A 22429-nucleotide genomic window follows, 5' to 3' on the forward strand; every position below is an offset into this window, starting at 1 on the left:
TCAAATCTGTGATGGCTCTCAACCTGCCTCTTCGCGAGGAAAGAGGAGAGAGGGAAACTGTCGTCCGCCACAACTAAGGCAGCGGGGAAGTGGACAGCACGGACATATAAAACAACGTTTCACCATTTGGTCTCTCCGCTACTGTTTAAGTGACAGCGGTACATCTGTCGTATCAGTCAGTTATGACTTGAAATTTTCTCTGAAAGATGGAAAATAGGCACAGTTCTCCCAGGCACAGGTGGAACGGGCTTGCTTCCACCCTTCCTGCAAGGCGGGGGAGAAAAGAGAATGACTTTATTGCCCCACAGTGGGAACAGCTGCGCTTGACCCCTTGCATTCCCTGGCCCAGTATCCACCCATTTGGCGGCCGTTAGCCCTGAAAAGTTCTGAGCAGAGTAGGGAGAACAGCTATGGTATCATACAGGAATGACCTTCTAAACCTGGGCACGAAGACAGCTTCGTTACACAGACACTTCAAAACGCCTATGCAGCGAGAGAACAAGACACTTTTCAACTGAGGATCAGTTGAAAGTCAGGGATCTGATTGCACTGACTAAGTTATTGCCTCGTGTTCCAGAAGGGGGCGGGCCACCAGCGCCGGGAAGGCCCCGAGACTCGGTGGGAATGTCAGGAGCCCCGCGCGTGGGGGTGGGGGAGCAGCACTGAAACAGGGCTTCCCAGCCCCCCGTCCCTTATGACTGACTACACAGCAAGTAACTGAGCAAAGCACCGAGGCCAGACTAGAAGCAAACCTCAAATGCTGCTCCCTCCAGGTTCCATTCTGAAAAGCCCAAGTCTAGTAACTGTTACTGACGCCTTCTGGAAACGATCGTTCCTTTTATAAAAACTCTGTATTCACAAGGTGCTCGGTGCTGTTCTTCACGGGTGCGGCATTCTATTTACAGTCCGGATCGTTTAAATACCGCCGTGACCTAGTTTCTGGGTGTTTTAAAATAAATGGCCATCTACTGCTCAACTGTCCCTCGAATTAGAAATTGTAATTACACGAGTCTCAAAGGCTAGCTCTTTGCGTTTTATTAATTATTTTTGTTGGTCTCCATCACAGATGGAATTTTTCACTGATAATTCCTCAGAACTAAATCCATTACACGGAATTCAGAGCAGTGAAACTAAATTTCACGCCGCGGAGGAGGGGACGACAACGGGGAGGAGCGAGAGGGCCCAGGGCCCGGGGCCCGGGGCCCGGCCGGCGGAGCCGGCTCAGTTCTCCACCGGCGTGGGGTTCTGCAGGGGCTGGCTCATGATGACCTGCACGACGTAGTCCTTCGGGATCTTCAGCTCCTCCAGCCGCATCTTGTCGGTGAGCGGCCTGCCGGAGAAGAACCAGCGCTGGCTGCCCGGCTCCACGCCCTCCGCCGCGTGCAGGCGCCGCTTCATGTGGTACACCGTGTCCGTGCTGCGGACCACCAGTTTGAGGTCTTTGCCCGTGGACAGGCGCAAACGGAGCTGGCACTCGTATCCGGAATTGGGGGGCGGCTCGGGAATGTCCAGGGTCTCGATGTCGCTCTTCTCCTCGATCATGTTGATGGGCGGTGCCAGGCAGTAGACCGGGAGCTGGTACCTGTTCCCCAGCTCGTCGTAGCACTCTGTGAGCGCACCTTTGGGAAGAAGACAGGAGTGAGCGTTTAATCTAATGAATGCACTTCTGTTTACACCTCGCAAAGCACCCAAGCATCTCTCGCTAGCTGGCCATTGTTGAGAAAAGTATTAAAATAAGGTCAGTCACTGTCAACTGATCGTCAGCGATAATCATCAAGGTCCATGACGAAGTAGCTGAATGTTTACCTAATTTTATGTTAATCAGAACCCTAGCTCCTTGCCCTCATCTCTTCTGTTTCATATCTAATTCACACTTCCATGGAAAGATAAAGGAAAAGAAAGCACACGAAATGCAAATTCACTACTATCATTAATGCTCAGACCAAATTAAGGAGAGATTCAAATTGCACTGGGATATCTTTTTGAGAAAGATTCAGCTACCTTGAAGAAGAGAAAGAAAAAAAAAAAAAGCGTCTCTGAGCCCAACGCACCACAACACAGGGTCAGGGGGCTTCCTTAGTGCGCAGACTCCCCGCACTGCAGGGCCCGGCCCGCGGCTCGCGTCCCTGTGACAAGATTCACGAGCCCAGTGACCACAGAAGCGACGGAGGTGTTTTATGAACCCCAGCCAGTCAGTGTTGCGGAGGAAAAACGAACGGGGAATTAAGTTTATAGCCAGCTGGCTCAGAGGAAGGAAAAAAGCATCTATGTTTCAAAAGAAAGTATCACTGACTAATTTTTTATAAACCATACACTGCACTATAATTACCAGGACTTCCCAGGGAGGCTGAAAGCGTACTTCACACATGTTTTATCGTAAGGTTATTCGGAATGGGTGCCATCCGCTCCAACTGGACATTAATGTTGGCTGATTTTCAATTTGGATAAAGAGCAAAACCATCCACCATGCTCAAACACTTACAACCTAATAAAGAAGGGGTGTGGGGGCTGAGAAACGGTCACCGATGAAAACAAATGAGCTATGAGCTGACCTCTGCGGTCGCCGTCACAGGCGGAGAGCACAGAGCATGGGAAGTGCCAGTGAGCAGTGCCCGCGCCCCGGGTGCAGTCGGGTCTGCCCTCCCGTCGCGCCACCGGAGCTGCGGGGAGAGCTAGGTCGCCGAGCGTAACACGGACAAAGCCCCCCCTCCCCGCCCATCCTCTGCTTAATGATGCTACTCAGCCTGGGCCACTCACTGCTGCACCCCAACACGGCTGCATCCCAACACGGCTGTGACACTAAAAGCAGCCCCCCCGCAGCACAGTTGTAAGGAGCCCCCCCCACTAGGAAGGAGGAAGCATCACGAAGCCGCCCCAGTGTTGTCCCTAAATAGGGGTGTGGCCACTTACCACTGTTCAGGTACTTTCCAGAGCCTGGTCCTAAGGCAAAGAAACCCACCGGCGTTTTCCGGATGGACTGGCCGACAGGGTACCAAGAGAAAGTGGACAGGCCACTAAAGCCCACCGCCTCCACCAAGTGAACACCTTCCGGCGCACAGCCCACTGATACGGGGCAGCCAGTCACGTCGGCCTGGTAAGCGCAGGATATCTACATAACCGTTCTGCTGGGACAATGTTCTCCTAGGCACCACTCCAAACCATTACCTTGGGAATCAGGAAAGCAGGATGAAGTTCCCAGCCTCGTTATTAGCCAGCTGTACAGCCTTGAGCCACCTTCTTTAACCTGCAATACTGTTTTTGATCAGCAAATCGAGGCAGGACCAGACTGACCCCTAAAGTGGTTTCCACGTGTGTCTCTGTCTCCATGCACCACAACAGAGAGAAAATAGCAGACTGCAGCCCTGGCTGGTGTGGCTCAGCGGACTGAGCGCCAGCCTGTGAAACCAGAGGGTCGCTGGTTCGATTCCCAGTCGGGGCACATGTCTGGGTTGCAGGTCAGGTCTCCAGTGGGGGGTGTGTGAGAGGTAATGACACACTGAGGTTTCTCTCCCTCTCTTTCTGCCTCCCTTACTCTCTCTCTAAAAATAAATAAATAAAATCTTTTAAAAAACAGACAAACAAACAAACAAAAACAACCAGCAGGACCACAAAACAAAGCAGTAGACCAGCCCACATTTTTAGGTCCCTGGAACAGGGCGCGAAGGGCCACGGCAGCCTTTCGAACCACGCGGACCTCAACAACAAGACGCGCCGTCTACCAACAGGCCCGCCGGCTCTGCCTAGAGGTCTGAACACCCTCTCCTCCCACTCCACGGAAAGCCGAGCCTTCTGCCTTCTGCCTCCAGCCCGAGCAGTCAGGCCCAGCCCTCAGGTCTCGCAGGGCGAGGCGGCGGCCCCACGGGAGGTGCACAGGCGCACGGCACACAGCCGTGGTGCTGGAGTGCGCGCTCCCGGCTCCGAGCTGCTCGGAAGCGGCCACGGTTCAGTATTCTCGGGGAAGATAACTTGTATTATTCAACACAAAGTTTTCTGACTTACTCTTTCTATCACTTCTGCCTGTCAAAATATAAACTGAAATAAATATGCTCTAATGTTTTAAACTAAAATCTTTATAAAGAGGGGAAAATTCCAGACCATGAAGTCAGTCAATATGACTTAATGACATTTTAAGGCTATGGTTTTATGGGTTACTCTCTCCCCAGAATTAAATATCTATGAGCATGAAGTACCAATAAAACAGTCTGTGCTTACATACAGCCCACAGCGGAACATACCCAGAACCTCCTCACAGCAGGACTCCTCTGCAGGCCCAGGCGGTTTTGAACACCCCCCCCCCCCCCAATGGCTCTGTGTCTCCTCATTAAGAACAGACCTGCCTGCTGACAGCGGTCCCTACCACGCCACCCCTGCAGGACCCCCAGGGACCTCTGGGAAACAACTTGCACACGCAGTCGCTGCAGGAACATTTGCTCAACACCTAGAAGCGTGCAGGGCATGTCGCTGGCACCGGGGACAAGAGAACAAAGATTTCCCTTGACCTCCAGGAGCCTATAATCAAGGTGGGCAGATGTGATGTAACTATAAAGATTTAAGCACAAACTGATACACTAAAAATCAAATGTAGAAGCTGAGGTATCACACTATAGAAAAGTGACTAGAGCCCTGGCTGGCGTAGCTCAGTGGATTGAGCGTGGGCTGGGAACCAAAGTGTCTCAGGTTCGATTCCCAGCCAGGGTACATTCCTGGGTTGTAGGCCATAACCTCCAGCAACCACACAGTGATGTTTCTTTCTGTCCCTCCCTCCCTCTCTCCCTCTCCCTCTCTCTCTCCCTCTCCCTCTCTCTCTCCCTCCCTTTGTCTCTCTCTCCCTCTCCCTCTCTCTCTCCCCCTTCCCTCTCTAAAAATAAATAAATAAAATCTTAAAAAAAAAGAAAAGAAAAGAAAAAGAAAAGTGACTAGAGCTGGTGGAGCCGAGGAGGAGAAATTCTGTAGATATAGTCTGTGCTGGGTAGGACACAGAATACAAATAAAGGGCATCCCAAGAAACAGGAATGATATGGAAACAAGAATTGTCACAAGACATGAAGGGAGTAGTAGCAAGGGGCTTTGTTGAGGCGGCACACAGAATTGATGATGTTTAATTACTGAACAGACAGCAAAGGTGAGAACCTGATAGAGGAATTCAAGAGTTTACAGGCACAATCCTGTGAGAAATTACTAGAAGCGACTCATACAGGCACACAAGTCCCTCACCCAGCAAACACCGATGGCCTGTTTCACCCCAAGCACTAGGGTCGTGTTAGAGAACAGGACGAAGCCTGAGGGCTGCTGGCGCCTCTGCACGAAGGGGGGGGGGACTGACTAGAACCAGGGAAACCTGCTGAGGTAACTGTCGGGCTGAAGCAACAGAAAGAAAGGGAAGCGGGAATCCATCAGCGGTGACTCGCGGGACCTAGTCATGGGTAATACATGCTGCGCAGCAAAAAGGAAAAAAAGACTCAGCCAACCAGAAAAAGAGTAACAGAGAATTTAGGGTTACAAAATTCTTTGCTTAGTTGTTTGTTTTTTTTTAGTTGATTTTAGAGAGGATGGGGAAGGGAGGAAGAGGAAGATGGGGGAGGGGCATAGAGAGGAGAGGAAGAGGAAGAGGAGAGGAAGAGGAAGAGGAAGAGGAGAGGAAGAGGAGAGGAAGAGGAGAGGAAGAGGAGAGGAAGAGGAGAGGCATCGATGTGCTGTTCCGCTTATTCTTGCGTTCATCCATTGCTTCCGTACGTGCCCTGACCACAGATGGAACCTGCAACCTTGGCGTATCGGGCTGACGCTCCACCCAACTGAGCTATGCGGCCAGAGCACTTTGCTTAGTTTAACTGCGTCAGGTTCAGTGAGATAATTCAGTCGAATTATCTGCAGGTACCTGAAAAAGCACAGTGTTGGGAAAAGGGTAAAAGCAGTTTGTAGAGTAATCATCTCAAAGGCACACGTTTACACATAAAAGCCAACGTCTGAGAGTGCTTGCCCCTGCATCTGTGCGAGACGAAGGGTGTGGAACACCGACTGCAGTCATCACCTCACAATGCACGACAGTCGAGCCATTATGCTGCGCGCCTGAAATGGCCCGGTGACGTAAGCCCACGACATGTAACGAAACTGGGAAAGCCGGGCGCTTACTAGCTCGGCTCTGATTAAGCAGTTTACGTACACTCACGTGCAATCCTCACAGTACCCTCTACGGCTGCTCATCCGGTAAACGGGAAAACTGAAGCAGAGAGAAGTGACTTGTCCAGGGTCACAGACAGCAGGCGGAAGAGTGAAATCATCGGATTCCTGAAGAAGTAAATGCGTAACGCAGGAACGAGGCCTCAGGGCTTGGTTCCCCGGCCAGCCATGTGGTTCATGGGAAGGACACGATGAGCTTGCTGGGGGGCAAGGCAGAGGACAAACACTAGAGGGGCGGAAAACCAAACGTGAATGACGAGGGGCCAGAAACCAACAGCCCCAATGGGGCCCAACGACGTGTTTCCCAGCGATGTTAACCACAGGTCAAAGAAGGAACCGGAAGGCAAGGCAGAAGACAAGGGGACTGAGGGAGGCTGCGGTGCTGTGAGGCCACCACACGTAGTGACAGAATGGACGTATTACTGTCACTGCCTCACCCACGGTATTCGCCAGGAAGGTGCGAAAAATAAAGCACAGTTAAAAGATGGGGTCTCTATGCCCCTCCCCCTATCTTCCCCTCCCTCCCTTCCCCATCCTCTCTAAAATCAATTAAAAAAAAAAAAAACAAACAACTAAGCAAAGAATTTTGTAACCCTAAATTCTCTGTTACTCTTTTTCTGGTTGGCTGAGTCTTTTTTCCTTTTTGCTGTGCAGCATGTATAACCTATCGCTAGGTCCCGCAAGTCACCATTGATGGATTCCCTCTTCCCTTTCTTTCTGGGGAGTTTTGCTTTAAAGAAACCCTGTGCTTCAACACAAAGAAAAGGAACCACCTAAAAGCTGGTAACGCAGGGATTTCTCTACCTGCCCCACATCACTTCCACCTGTGCCTGCAGCTGCGCCGTACAAAGGTCTGCATCACCCGCCCCGGCCACGGGGGGCGCGCTCACCGAGCAGCCAGCCAGCCCTTCACTAGTTCTGAAGGGGGTCTGGCCAGGCTCACCTACACCGCCCACCAAACCTCCTCTGCGGAAGGACGGACGGACGGACACGCGCGCCTTTTCCTCCTTCTCCTCCTTCTCCTCGCAGACCTCGGGCCCCGGCAGAGACAGATGGCCACCAGGAGGAGCGGCTGCCAGGCCTTGCCTCCCCGGGTCAGGAAGCCCTGAGCGCCCCCCCCCCCCTCCCCGGGGCAGGAAGAAAGCTGCCAAGACGCCACCTTCTGTTCTGGTTTCGTACACAATTTCCTGAGGCCGTTTTTATTTATTTTCTGTCTATATGAATGGCTCAGGCATGTTCTGTTTTCCTCGCTCAACTGTTTTCTATGGCTATTTTTAATTAGGCTTCAAAATACTTCACCTATGTATAAAGGTAAAACTAAATTACATGCCAAAAATAAATATACATTTACTAGCCCTGGCTGGTGTGGCTCAGTGGATTGAGTGCCGGCCTGGGAACCGAAAGCTCGCAGGTTTGATTCCCAGTCAGGGCACAAGCCTAGGTTGTGGGCCAGGTGCCCAGGTGGGGGTGTGTGAGAGGCAACCAATTAATGTATCACTCACACACTGATGTTTCTCTCCCTCTCTTTCTCCCTCCCTTAACCTCTCTCTATAAGTAAATAAAATGTTTTGAATGAATGAATGAATGAAAAATACATTTACTAAATGCCAGAAAGTCTAACACTTTGCTCTTTTTCAAGCAGTCTTTCAGGTTAGAAAGAAAATGTCTTTTTAGGCGTTCAAAGGCCTCACTCCACAGCCCCCACTGCTCACTGCTATTAAGGCTACAGTTCAGTCTTAAATTTTTTACCACTTGAAATTTGTGTAGCTACATAAATAATTATGTAAAAGTTTAAAAATCGATTTTTGCATGAGAAAGGGTACGAAAATGTCGTCTTTATTGTGGAGATGGTTTCATACACACGGGTGTGTACAAACGCCACAGCTGACCCAACTGTACACTTCAACACGCGCTGCCTCGCATTCATCAACACGCCGCAACCCAGCGACAAGCGCCGTGGCATCCACAGTGCACCGGCAGCGTGCTGTCACAGCCGCCCGCCCTCCCGAAGCTCCTTCAGTGGGCAGGGCCCAGGAGGAACTGCGGGGGGTTTCTTTCAAAGCCCATGGAAATACAGTCTTTATTCTTTTAGTTTTAATTTTTTAAAGGTTTTATTTATTTATTGTTAGAGAGAAGGGAAGGGAGGGAGGAAAAGCGGGGGAGAAACATCAGTGAGCAAGAGAAACATCGATCTGTTGCCTCTCACATGCTCCCAGTCGGGGACCTGGCCCGCCACTCGGGCATGTGCCCTGACTGGGAATCGAACCAGCGAACTTTCAGTTCACAGGCCGGTGTTCAATCTACTGAGCCAGCCACAGCAGCCAGGGTAGGACCTTTAGTCTTGACTTCTATTTTCTGACTGATCTAGAAGGTGCAAACTCTACTTCTCAACACGTGCGACCTCCTTTGGCACAGGAAGGTCCATCCGCAGAGTGGGCCACACAGCGACAAGGACAGACACTGAAGGGACAGAGTGAATGTGAAGGAGGGAAGAGTGGTTTTAGAACCTGGTTTTAGGACCTGGGACTCGGCAGCCCACTGCGGAGGAGCGCGAGGGAGGCCCAGGGGGCTGGAGGGGAGGGCGGGGCGGCCGACTGAAGGAGCAGCGCCACCGCGGTCCGTCACACCTACGTTCCAGTGTAGACCCTAATTTTGGACAAACTGGTCCATTCCCTCAAGGACTACGGTACCTGCCTCACAACGCTGCTGTAAGGATTAAATAATAAAACGTGCAAAACTGCCGGCAGATACAACAGAAACAGAGAAAACACTCAGTAACGTGGCTTCCCTTACATTTCAGAACCGGGCTTCCGGGGGCGCGCTCACCAACAGCAATGGCCACAAGAGACCGAAGATTCATAGTCTGCGGTGTCCACGGCTTTCGGCCTCATCGGGCTCTCTACGGACCTGAACCACAGGGACGTCAAAGGTCATCAAAAGCACCCTGCACCCCAACGGTGTGAGCGGTCTTCCAGGACCAGCGAACTGCAGGCTGTTCCACGCGAGCACTCTGCTGCCGGGGCGGGGGGGGGGGGAAGCACACCAGGCTTAGGTCTGGCAGTCCGGCTTGGAGAGGAGCAGGGTTAGCGGTCCCGTCCGCCCGCACAGCTGCGCGCCTGGCATTCGGAGGCCCCGAGCTGATCTCCTCCGCCAGCAGGCAGGGGCGGGAAGCGGCTTCGCCTGCATGTGTTGCTCAAGCCACATACTGGGGTTAGCCCGTGAGTAACAGCTCGTGTAACACTTTGCCACATTTCTCGGGGCACAGCGAGTTTAACTCCAGCTCTTTAAAAGGACAGAGGGACAGATCAGAAGTCGGGTCTGGACACCGTGGTTTATTTAAAGCTGACCTGGATAGCCCTGGCCGGTGTGGCTCAGCCGGTTAGAGCACCATCCCGATACGCCAAGGTCGTGGGTTCGACCTCGGGCCAGGACACACACCAGAGCGACCCACGAGTGCGTGAACAGACGGAACGACTAGCCCCCGTCTCTGACTCTGTCTCTCTCCCGCTTCCTCTCTGCTCTGACATCATCAATACAGAAACTTTTAAAAATGGAAAAACAATGGTAAGGAAGACAGCATACATGTAAGGTATTTATTGGTAAAAACCCCCGCACGTGAGTGGACCCGCGCAGCTCACACCAGTGCCGTCCGAGGGCCGCCTGCCTCCCACACGGCGTGGGAGGGCCCTCCGGTGTCAGGCGTGAAATGGGCACTGACAATGGGTGACTCGCTGCGCGGCCTCTCCGCAGGAAACAGGGGAAACGGCCCGCCGTGTCGTGAAGCCGCCTTCGTTACTGTCTGCTTCAGGACTTAGGTTCAAAGTCCCCATTCTGCGACTTACACCTTAAGAAAATGGCATAACCCCTCCCTGCGCTTCAGTTCTCTCGGCTGTTTACAACGGGCACTGCTGTGGGTGGTTATTACAGCATGAGAAATACATCAACTCAAAACACGAAGTTACCCCTTCTTCGTCACCCCGACTCTTGGGGCACGTGTGCCCTCGTCACACCGGCTCCCCGACACACACACTCACGTCGTGCTCTCCCTAAGCGCCTCCGTCTCAAAAACCTTCGAGCGCATTCCGCTCATACATGATTTAATTTATTCACACGTGATAGTGTGAGAAAAGAAATACCAGGAAAAGGGGGAGAAAATCCTGGGCAACTCCTATCCTACTTTTACTTTGAAGGTGATTTTTGAAAAGTTGGGTTTTTAAGGAAGTCTGACTGTTTCCTGCCTCCGTATCCCTCGGCAGGAAAAGGGACGAAAGAAACAGACCCTGAAAGGACCTGATGAAGAACTGGCCACGTTCAGCCACAAAAAGGAGGAAGGGCGGAGTTCAGTCTTCAGGTCTGGAAAAGTAACAGTGAGCAGCAACTTCTTCTACACAAGGACAAGAGGGAGGGGTTTTACATTTGAAGTCTAGGGAGCTGGAGAACTAATTGTAGATGCTACAGAGTAACAACAACCTTTCTAGAAAATGAGAGGGTAGGAAAGGATAGGCAATTTTTAAAATCCTTTTTAATCTTCTATATAATAATTCCAAAAGGCATTAAATCCTCATCTTTACAAGATAAATAGACACTGTTCCTGAATAAAATAAAAATAACCACCTTTGGGGTGGGGAGGGTAAGCCACTTAAATAACCTGGTTTCACTGGTAAAATTCTGCAGTTATGAATTTTGAAGGACTTTTAGTTAATGGCAACATAGCAATCAATTATAGCCCTGGCTGCTGTGGCTCAGTGGATTGAACCAGGCCTGCGAACTGAAAGGTCACCAGTTCGATTCCCTGTCAGGGCACATGCCTGGGTTGCACGCTGGGTCCCCAGCTGAGGGCGTGTGACAGGCAACCATTTGATATTTCCCTCACAAGTCAGTGTTTCTCTCCTCTCTTCCTCCCTCCCTTCCCCCTCTCTGAAAATAAATAAAATAAATCTAAAAAAAGAAAGAGAAAAATAGCAATCAATTACAAAAAGGCAATAAGCTCTTTAAGAAAGTTAAGACCACAAGTAAAAAAAAAAAATGCTGCTTACATCATGAAAAACCAGCCCCTACAGGACAGGGAGGCTGTGGAGAGGGGACAACCGGTGTCAGAATCACCCAGGGAGCTTTTTCCACGAAACACACGTTTGCACTGTCCTCAACCTGAACCATGCTTTCCAAACTAAAATATAAATAAATACACACATATAAAGTGTCTACGTAGTTATGACTCTAACTTGCCTTTTAACAATTCCTATTGCCATTTGAGAATGATGAACTAAAGAATTACCACTGATATTAATACAGGAAGATAATTAAAAAGAACCAAATTATTCTGTGTGTGGACAAGGCAGGACTCTGAGGACCGTGTGCCGGGAATAACTGTGAGATGAGCACACAGTTGTCCACGGGACCCTGTGCGGAAAAGAGGGGAGGAAACGTGGTAAGAGCGTTTTCTGCTGTGTGCTCTAAAGATAACTCACGGAGGAAGGCACCTTTCATCACATAGGAAAAAAGGCCACCAACGTATACATAATTATTATGCATATAACACTGATTCTAAATATAATTTAAACCAGGACACAATCGTTGCTTATTTTGAGGATACACTCTAAACGCACATAACAAGGCATGTACAAACACGTGTACAGTTTCATACAGTTTCCAAACTCTAAAGAACCTTTTGTGTTTCTGTTGGGAAGATCAGAAGAAGAAGGGTGAGACGAAGACAGTGGGGAGAGAAGACAGAGACGACGCGATGGGGAGAAAGGAGGTCTGACTGGAGGAAGCTGAGAGAGGGTGTGTGCCTCAGGAGCTCTCCTGCTGGTCGACCCGCATTCCGTTCAGCAGGGACGGACGCAGATTAAGGGGCAAGGGGCGGCCCAGGTCTGGGACGATGTTTAACTATGTCCTCCCTGCTTTGGCATCCAATGAATGCATCTGCTACTCCTGTTGCTGCTGAATCAACACAATCCCATTATATATATATATATATATATATATATCTCCAAGGCAAAGTCCCCTAAAAGTCAAAAGAGTTACATGCCAAAAGAAAATGTCAGTAGACAATACACCCAGAAAATGATCAAAATCTGAAGATTTTGGTGCCAGGAATTTACTTGTTAATGTCAGAGTTCACAAAACGCTATCAGCCCTGGCTGGTGTGGCTCAGTGAATTGAGTGGATTGGTCACCGGTTCGATTCTCACCCAGGGCACATATTTGGGTTGCGGGCCAGGTCCCCAGTAGGCGGTGTGCAAGAGGCAACCAATGTTTCTGTGCCTCCCTTTCCCTCTCTCTGAAATAAATAAAATCTTCAAAATAAAACAAAAAACACTATCATCAGCACTACTACTTCTTAGGTGCTTACATCTAGAAAATGATCACAATCTATAATTAAAGATTTTGGTAAAAGGAATTTACTTGTTAATGTCAGAGTTCAAAAAATACAATCATTAGCACTAGTATTTATTAAGTGCTTTTTAGACTATAGCAAGCCATTTCCATGTGCTGTATCACATGTAATCAGTACAACCACCCCATGAGGTAGGTGGCTGCAATCCATATTTTAGAGCTGAGAGAACTGACGCTTATAGAAAGGAAGCGACTTGCCTAAAGCCCAGAGCTGTAGAGGCAGGGAGTAGGGCTAAGCCTGACACCAGAGCCTGAGCTAAAGTCTACGCAATATTTTAAACTCAAACTAGGAAGTACTTTCAGATGTTTAGGGTATAACACAACAAAATGTGTCCAAAGCAAAATTTCAAATATGCAATTATACCAGAAAGGTGGAAGGAATTTCAACAGTATCACTAAGTACAACGGGTCTAAGAAAAGGCATGCAACTGAACAGTTGTGAAGTGATGGCGAGTTAGAGCACACGGCAGGACATAATTCCAAAGTCTGCTTCAGAACTATCACGGGTAAGTTTCAGATGTGAACAACAGCATCCAAGCAAGGGAACCAATGACAATATCAACACCCAGGAAGTTATTATAAAGTTTTGAAAGAGGAAAGCTCAAACAGTTTGATTATTTCATGCTAAAGTAGAATATACACCTTGGCCATGGGGGGCAGGGGGAGATGGGTAGAGGTTCATCCAGTTTTCTCAAACTGCCAAGAATAAGTCTCCCTAATCTGTTCATTGGTTGGTGGGGCTGCCAGCAAGATTCCTTACGTTGGCAGTTCACACAGACAAGCAGCAGGAATGAGACACTGGAGTCTTCGGAGATCTCAGCAAATACCCAACAGGAACGCTCGGGCCCCTGCCTTGTGTGAAAAGAGCTCCTTTGCCTCCATGAACTTGTAAAAAGGCCACAGTGTACAGAACCCAGTCAGGCATTCCTATGGGTAACTAAGATAAGTCAAAGGAAGGAAGTCAAAGTCCCACCGTTCCCCAGAACCTCGGGCTTCTAAATGAAGAATATCACAGATAAACAGCTCTCCTTCCCTCTGCACCATCCACTTAGAGGCCTATACAAATACAAATACCAGTACCTTCTGGTCTTAGAACAGAGGATGTAAGCATTAAAAGAGAAAGGCCATAAAACTATCTTATCTGTAAGGGAAGGCCTTTCCCTTTATGCTATATGAAGGCAGTATTTGGAGACAAGACTATGGGACTCTAAGAGGTAACAGAGCAAGACGAGATTCACCTCCAATCACACAGGTGGTGAAGAATTCGGGGACTGTCCATAAAAGCAGGGACTGTGGTCACACTGACATGGCATTCTACTGTAGATCTGTCAATGTGAAGGGACCTTTTACACCTGCGCAGAAAAAAACTGAATGCCCATCTATACACAGTGAGTGCTCAATAGAAACTATGAACACAAGCCCATACTAATAAGCTTTCATAATACAAAACAAGACAGCCATGAATACATATTTTTAAGAACTTTCTTGGAAGCACAGTTAATTCAGAGAATTAATGGAGCCCTGCCCGGTATGGTTTAGTTGGCTGGGTGTCATCCTGCAAAGCAAGGGGTCGCTGGTTTGATTCCCAGTCAGGGCCCACGCCTGGGTTGCAGGTTCGGTCCCCGGGTGCGTCCGAGAAGCAACTGATCGGTGTTTCTCACAGAGATGTTTCTCTCCCTCTCTTTCTCCCTCCCTCCCCCCTCTCTAAAAAAACAAACAAACAAACAAAAATGTTTTTTAAAAAAGAAAGAAAACTAATGGAGATTTGAAAAAATGGGAAGGACATGAGGTTAAATATCTTTTATCTGAAAAAGTCACGGGGCAAGGAGCAGGTGATTCAACAGTGGACAGCACTGCTCCTCTGAAAATGCAGACGAGTACAAGAGAAAATAAAAAGGACACACTGAGGGCCTAAATAATGAACAGAAAATAATGCACACTGGTGAACATATATACAGGGCTAGGGAGACAACTCAGAAAAATATTAGCTTGAAAAACTGAAGAGAAAAATACATTTATAAATACAGTAAAAAAAAAAAAAAAAAACTAAGAACACAAAATGAACACCCAGATCTTCTGAGTGCAGCACGAGAACTTCTGTGTGCGCCTAGTCAAGGGGACCGGGCAGAAGGAAGCACACGGGCCCAGCATACACGCGTCTGTGGAAGCAGTCAACGCTTTCACACTCCTGAGCAGAGAAGAGCGGTTTCCAGAAACGCTCGGAGCGCCCATCACAGAAAGCTGTCCCTAACTAGGAAAGGACGATGAAGAGGAGGTACGGGGACGAAAGGCACAGCCCCAGGGCTCCAGGACTCCTGAGGCCCACACTGGAGACGGACTCCAGTGCTGGAGGAGGCCGGTGCGGCAGAAGCCCCAGGAGCCCGGGACCTTCACGGGCACCCCGGTTATACGGAAGTTAGAAAACGCAGGCTAACAAGTAAACAAGAGTTCTCTTTCTTGAGGTTAAAAATATTTTTAGAAAGCAGCCCTGGCCAGTGGCTCAGTTGCTCGGAGCATCGTTCCGGACGCCGAAAGGCTGCAGGTTCCACTTCTGGTCCGAGCGCGGCCCTGGGGTGCTGCTTCAGTCCCCGGAAGGGGCGCTTACAGCCATGCAGGGAAGGCAACCAACCCACAGGTGTTTCTCTCCCACATCGATGTTTCTCCTTCTCTCTTTCTACCCCCAACCCCTCCCCTCTAAAATCCACAAACACACCCTTGGGTAGGGAAAAAATAAAACGAAAGAAGAAACAAAAGTACTGGCACATCAAGCAAGCCCACCCCGAGCTGAGAGACGCACCCTTCCCGTCTGGCCTCCTGCAACAGGCGTGCGCCGGCTGCGTGCGCCGCGCCCCGCGGACCACCTACCGTGCGGTAAGGTTATGCTGGCCCCGTCAATGATGGCCTGTGCCAGTTCGTGGTCATTGCTCTCAAACGCATGCGCCGCAGCCTTCAGGGCGTCCCAGATCTCCTTGCGGCCCTCAAAGGCCGGCGCGGTGTCCCAGAACTCGTCCCTCTTGCTGCGCAGCTGCCCGTCCGTCATGGGGTAGTCGCTTTTCCATTTGGGCTTCTCCTTTTTCAGAGGCTGGTTGCGCCCTAAAGCGACTGAGAAGAAAAATGAGAGGCCGACATCAAAACCAACATTTATAAAAGGTGTATGAGGTGTAAAAGGTGCGAAAGGTGCATCTGGTCCTTCCTCTTTGACTCTTTCGTCACCATTAGAGCTGGAGGCCACAGTGTGGGACCACGAATGAAGACAGTGGCGGCTCACCCCAGCCCTTCCAGGGACAAGTGAGCAGGCCTTTTCCACTCGGCATGCCTTCTCCACGTGGTTTTAAAAATTACCCGGAAAAGTAGTATTACGTGTTTCACCAGACAATAAAGACGGGATTTAAAAAGAATCAAAGGGCGCCATCAAAGAGAGACTTTGCGAAGGAAGATGCTGGGAAAAACCAGATGGCAACAGCGGCTTACACGTCAGGACGCCCGGTGTGGGAAGCCAGCAAGCAGAACCACCGAGAAAGCCCGCAGACGGGAGCTACTCCGTGGTGTCCCGAGAAGAGCGGCTGAACACTACCGGCTCCGCGAGGAAACCCGGTCCCAGGAATGCCCCCTCCAGCGTCCCACTCGGGATTTTAGTCAAGGAACCAGGGACACCCTCCTCTGAGACTCACACAAGAGCTAATGCAGAAAGGGGGCAGGATCAATGCTTCCCTCTTTGGAGGGGCTAGGAGTGAAACAGGTGACCCTTGCGACTTGGCCAAGGGAGAAGCGCCCCACCGCGGCAGCAGAAGAACCACAACACCCTACTTTAGCTTCAGCCCAAGAGGGGGGTAAAAAAAAAAGAGGGTATAAACCCACTCCTGTTTCACCCTAAGTGGCAGCTCGGCTCCTTAGAGAATGTGGCACCGCAGAAGTGCTAAAACAAGACCGACGCAGCCTCTCTGCCCTCGGATCCTCACCTGGAGGGGGCAGGGTCACTGAGCTCACACCAACACGCAGAACCATTCCTGCCCTCTGCAGTGCCGCGGACAGGAAATAGTCTGATGGATGGACGAAAGGACAGGTAAAAAGCCGACCAAGCTCGATGACGTCTGGTAAGAGTGGGTAGGACGTAAACGACAGAGCGGGTGGGAAGGAGAGGGTGTGTGTCAGAATCCAATGTTCTATATTTAATTGTAGGAAGAACACTAATTTAAAAGAAATTACTCACAAAGTGGTTCCAAAGGATCCATGAGATTAACTCCTCCCTCACTGACCCAGGGGGGGCCAAATGAAATGTGGGCTCTTCATTACAGAAACAAAACAAGATGACTCCAGCCCCCGGGCAATCTCTGCTTCCTCTACCGGACTGCGTTCCCAGAGGACAGGGCCAGAACTAATGCTGGTTCAATACCTGGAATAAACCTCGCTCTCTTCCCCCGGTCTGCCCACTTGGCCTCCAGGCAGCGCGCGCCGGATCGCGCCCCTCCCCTCCAGAGCGGCACACCACGCCACTGCCAGCTGCTTTTCTCGCAGAACACTCAATACTTTTTGGCCCTGTAACTTGTGCTAGTGAAATGGAAACCAGTTGAGTTCTGAAAGGGAATGGATACCAGAGTAGGACAACTATTTAGTAGCAGGTATAATTCAAATGTGAGAAACACCATCTACTAATGACTTCTCACTGTTTTCCAAATACAGATAAATGGAGGTAAAGCATTATTCTCCAAAAGGCGTTCTGAACGTGAGAGATAATCACAATCCACCCCCTACTGATTCTACCGACAACGTGAAATGAAAGGTAAATTTTATTTTCTGCTACATTAACCTTTACGTGAGTCAAAAATAAGTTAAGGAACGTACTAAGCATGAGTTTACTGAACAGGGCGTGGAAGATGGGACACGATGGGCAGGCACCTATTTTAATGAAGTTTCAGGTCCACCTGAGTGGTTCCGGAGAACTGTCTAGCCTCACCTGGTCTAAATGGTTTGGAGAGACAGACTCGGTATAATCTGTCAGTGTGAGAATCACAGGCAAAGGCAAAACCAGCGGCAAAACCTGCACAACCTCGGCCCTTGAACAAAACAAACTGGAAGAGACCCTCAAACAGAAGAGCCCGACAGGAAAACCACCTCACAGTAAACGCAGAAAATACTTCGCAATAAAAGCGTGTATCTTCTGTACAAACATGAGGCAGCTTTATCCACACCCCTGGGTCTGCCAGAAGCACGAGAGCAAAGTCCCACAGAACGGACAGGCCATGCACTATGCTGCACGAGGATCATCATCATTCCACATCCATTTCCGTATCCACGTGCTGCCAAAGGTTCCAAAGCAAATACTTTGTGCAAAAAGTAAATAAGACAGCCACACCTGGCTGGTGTGGCTCAGCGGACCGCGTGCCAGACTGTGACCTGGCAGGTCACCGGTTCAATTCCCAGTCAGGGCACATGCCTGGGTCGCAGGCCAGGTCCCCAGTGGGGGGCACACGAGAGGGAACCAGACAGTGTGATGTTTCTCTCCCTCTCTTTTTCCCTCCATCCCCCCTCTCTAAAAATAAATAAATAAAATCTTTTTAAAAAAGTAAATAAGATAAAAATAAAAGTTTGTGGCATGAAGTAAGCTTGGTTTTATCTGTCTGGATCCTCTTTATTTTTCCCTATGTCACAAACATATGAGGATGTAATACAGAATATCTATCAAATGTTCATTATTAAAATACTTAAAACTCTGGGGCATAAAATACTATTTTAGAGAAACCACTGAGCAATTGCGGAATTTTCACTGCAAAATATGAGGTTAAAAGCTTCATGTTAAAGAAATTAAATGTAGTTTATTGCCTAACTTACCTTTGCTAAATGAACTGAGGAAATAAAAAGAAACATTTAGCAAAAGACTTTAAACTTATGCTCCCATGAAAACATAAATATTTAGGGTTGTTAGGAGGATTTAATAAGTTAGTATTTGTAAACTACATAGAACAGTGATTGGTATAGAATAAAACTGTAAGTAAATATTTAAGTAAACCTTCCTAATCTTAAAAAGAATTGTTTATAATTATGCACTTCCTTTGCATTTATCAGCCTACATATTCTAAGAATTTGCTCACCAAATCTTGCATTTTTCTTAAGATTTTATTTATTTATTTTTAGAGAGGGAAGGGAGGGAGAAAGAGAGAGAGAAACATCAAATGTGTAGTTGCTGGGGGCTGTGGCCTGCAACCCAGGCATGTGCCCTGACAAGGAATCGAACCTGCAATGCTTTGGTTCGCAGCCCACGCTCAACCCACTGAGCTATGCCAGCCAGGGCCCAAATATTGCATTTTGATTTAGCTGATATCATGCATTTCATTTCACTCAGAAATAAAATCTGCATTTCTGAAGACAACTGGATACGGACATCAGCCCAGGAGATAACCAGGAGCTAAGTAGCTAAGTCTGCACCAAGTCAAGCATTTCCGATGATGCAGAAACAGATGTAAAATCGGCATACTCAATTAGATTGTATTTTACGCTCTGAAACTTTCAGATGTATCTGTTTCACACATCCGACTCCTGATACTAAAGGAGATGCTCAGTATCATTCAAATATCTGGGACTAAGCACTGAGCTCTGACAATGAATTTAAAGGCAGGAAACAGCTTTTATTCACCAAATATGTTTCCAAATCTTTAAATTGCAGGCAAGCAACCTTATACTTAGTTTCTATGCTTTAATATATAAGGAAGAAAATGAAAGAAATCTAATTTTTAGAGAGTAATCTAAGTTACTTCAGAGAACACCAGATTTTGCTGGGTACAATGTGCTCGCGTGCGTACCTCGCACCCACGTTTCTGTGCACATTATACATGGGATTATTGTGCTCGTTATTACAGGCATGTATGTAATCACTACACCCATGTCTGATTCACATCCTTCTTTTTCCCTAAAACTTGTGGGCAAAAAAGTGCACAATATACACGGCAAAATACAGTGCTTTTCCTTCCAAGCCACGTTAACTTCAAAACCTGACCAAAATCTCATCTTCTCAAAAGCCCCTTGACCACATTCATCTACTCCTTATCTTTCCTTACCACCTTCTGACACTCCTCCCCACTCTACGACAAGTAAATGGCACTAACATGGAAAAAAATCAAGAAAGGCTTGCTTCTCAGATCTAAACAGAAACATAATCTTCAATATTTTTACTGCACAATTTGGAATGCATTTTGAAAAAACAAATTTTGACATTTTATTGATTAAAAACAATGATTTCCAAAGTGAAATCTGTTTGTAGTCATTTTCCTGCTTTTGGCCCCTCTTTGAAAACCTGTTTTAATAACTGGACTCTTCAAATGAAGGAACAAGAGGCTGTGATGCATAGATAAGGTAAATACCAAAATACGACTCGAGGGATGATGGCTTTAACCAGCAGGAAACTGACAGCACAGGCGTCCCTGACACGACAGCCCACAGGGGGGGAAGGAATACTGGAAGAGATGGCCATCAAAGGACAAAACGTTGTCGCAAAGGCTTCTGAAGACCTGAAGGCAGCAAGGACTAGGGGAGAGAGAATGCTCCTGCAGTAGAGGACGACTCTCAAGACCATGAAAATGAAAGGAAAATTTCCCCGACACTCTTAAGAGTTAAGAATAGATCCCACAGAATCATTCCCTAACAGACTGTGCTAGCCTAAAAGGATTCTCGTAAAATATTTTATTCTCATGTAAATTTGGAATGCACTATATATACATGCATTTCAAAAAAACTGCTTCTCGAACAGTTTTCTGGAATGATGTAAGTTCAAGAACCGAGGCTCCACGTGCTGGCAGTTGACATGTGAACAACATGGGGGTGGGGGTGCCAACCTCCATGCAGTCAAAAATCCACACATGACCTTTGACCCCTCCCCCAAAACATAACTATTAAGTAGCCTACTATTGACCAGGAGCCTTTTCAGTAACATAAACTATTGATGGAGGGTCCCCCCCCCCTTCCCTCTGTAAAAATAAATAAATAAAATCTTAAAAAAAAAAAGAAAATCAAGGGAGAAAATACATTTCCAGTGTTTACTGGGGGAAAAAAATCTATGTATAAGCAGACCTGCACAATTCAAACACATATTGTTCAAGGGTTAACTGTATGTGTGTGTATATATGTGAGTGTGTGTATATATTTGGTTATCTATTTTAAAAAAGCACATACACTGGAAGAAAAAAACAGAACCTAATGAAATATGGGGTAGAAGATTTCTGAGGATAGCTTTTCATATAAATCTGACTTTTGAAAAGTTGGAAATGTTTTACATATTCAAAACAAAAGCAAACCAAAAAAGGGCCCTGGATGATGTCACTCAGTGGACTGAGTGCCAGCCTTTGAACCGAAAGGTCGCCGGTTCGGTTCTCAGTCAGGGCATGTGCCTGGGTTGCGGGCCAGGTCGCTGGTTAGAGACGTGCAAGGGGCAACCAATTGGTGTTTCCCTCACACATCAATGTTTCTCTCCCTCTTTCTTCCTCACTCCCCTTCTCTCTGAAAATGAATAAAAAGTAAGGAGATAAACAAATAAGCAAATCCTAAAACTGAACACAGAAATAAATGAATCTAACCGTGTATCGTGTTAACACAACCATACAAAGAAAATTATTTCAAGTTAATTTTTAAAATGATACTCTGACTTATATACACCTTTAGTGGGATAAATTCTAAAGCAAAAAACTGCAAGGACTTCCGAAACTCAGCAGGTTAAAATACTAAGAATTCATGCAGAATGCCAGTTGTTATCATTCAGAATGTTACTGTAGGATAAAGCAAATAGGGAACTATATTAATATCAATAGGAAGCAAGATTTTGAATGAGGAAAAAAACAAATATAAAATAAAAAGGGGGGGAAACAGGTTACCTCTGAGCCGGAAATATCAGAAGGAATTCAGAGCTACGGGCGAGAAGGACCTGCCCTGACCAGTGTGGCCCAGTCGGTCGGGCGTCCTCCTGCAAAGCCAAAGGTAACGACCTCTGATCCCCGGTCAGGACAATAAACATACTTTTTGCTATATTGTTTTTTAAAAAGACTAATGAGATCACTTCAGAGGCTCAAGGGACAGTTTGAAGGAGACAACAAGTGCATCGATTTTGGAGCATTAAAAATGACTGAAATTGATTTTAATATCCTGAAGAAAGAAAAATTCATGAATCTCTACCATTACTAAAAGGGGGAGATGAGAGAAGGCCAGTAATTAAAAAAAAAAAGAATGACACATTTAAGAGAGTCTTTTACAAACCTGTAAACTCGGGTAGGATCATCACCAGACAGATGACCGCATCATGATAACCCCACATACTGTTAACTACCAAGAAGAAATTCCAGTGTAAATATCTCACACCGGTTAACCAATGGACCAAACTTAGCCTCCTGGTGTGGCTGCAATACGAAGTCCACAAAACAAACGTCGAGTATTCGTTATCTAAAATAGCTAACTTGAATCTACTTGAACCTGTAAACCTTCTTGTCTACAGAAAACACAAAGGATAAAGGAAAACGTTTAGACACCTTCAGAAACTGCCAGATGTTCCTTGGAATGCACAACTGCCCTCAGCTGAGAACGGCTCTTCTATTATTATACCTGGTGAGACAGAGCATGAGCTTCGGAACCTCGCACAGAAAAAAGTTACAGAAGACATTTTGGGGCAACTGGATAAATAAGACTAGATAATAGATGTCATAAAATTAAATTAAATTTTTTTTAAAAAAGACCCATGACCCTCTGATAATCCCTTGCACATGGATTTGGGTTTGGGAGAGCAATGATGCTATGAACCCAGATCCCACTTGGCCCCAAAGATCCAGGGCCCCACAAGGGTGCTGTTTGGGTCTGGACAGAATCAGACCCTTTGCGGC

The 22429-nt window shown here is 47.7% G+C and overlaps 1 protein-coding gene across 1 annotated transcript in view; it reads right to left on the bottom strand.

Moving 5' to 3' along the window:
• Positions 1 to 857: 857 nt before the first annotated feature.
• Positions 858 to 22429, bottom strand: part of UBTD2 (ubiquitin domain containing 2) — a 35292-nt gene continuing 13720 nt past the window's right edge. The window contains exons 2-3 of the mRNA XM_028528394.2: positions 15441 to 15677; positions 858 to 1619 (exon numbers count right to left, since the gene is read on the bottom strand). Coding sequence (XP_028384195.1) covers positions 1222 to 1619; positions 15441 to 15677 — 635 coding nt within the window. The 3' untranslated portion in view covers positions 858 to 1221. The remainder of the gene's footprint in view (positions 1620 to 15440; positions 15678 to 22429) is intronic.

This window comes from Phyllostomus discolor, chromosome 13 (genome assembly GCF_004126475.2).
Source record: "Phyllostomus discolor isolate MPI-MPIP mPhyDis1 chromosome 13, mPhyDis1.pri.v3, whole genome shotgun sequence".
NCBI classification, from domain to species: Eukaryota; Metazoa; Chordata; class Mammalia; order Chiroptera; family Phyllostomidae; genus Phyllostomus; species Phyllostomus discolor.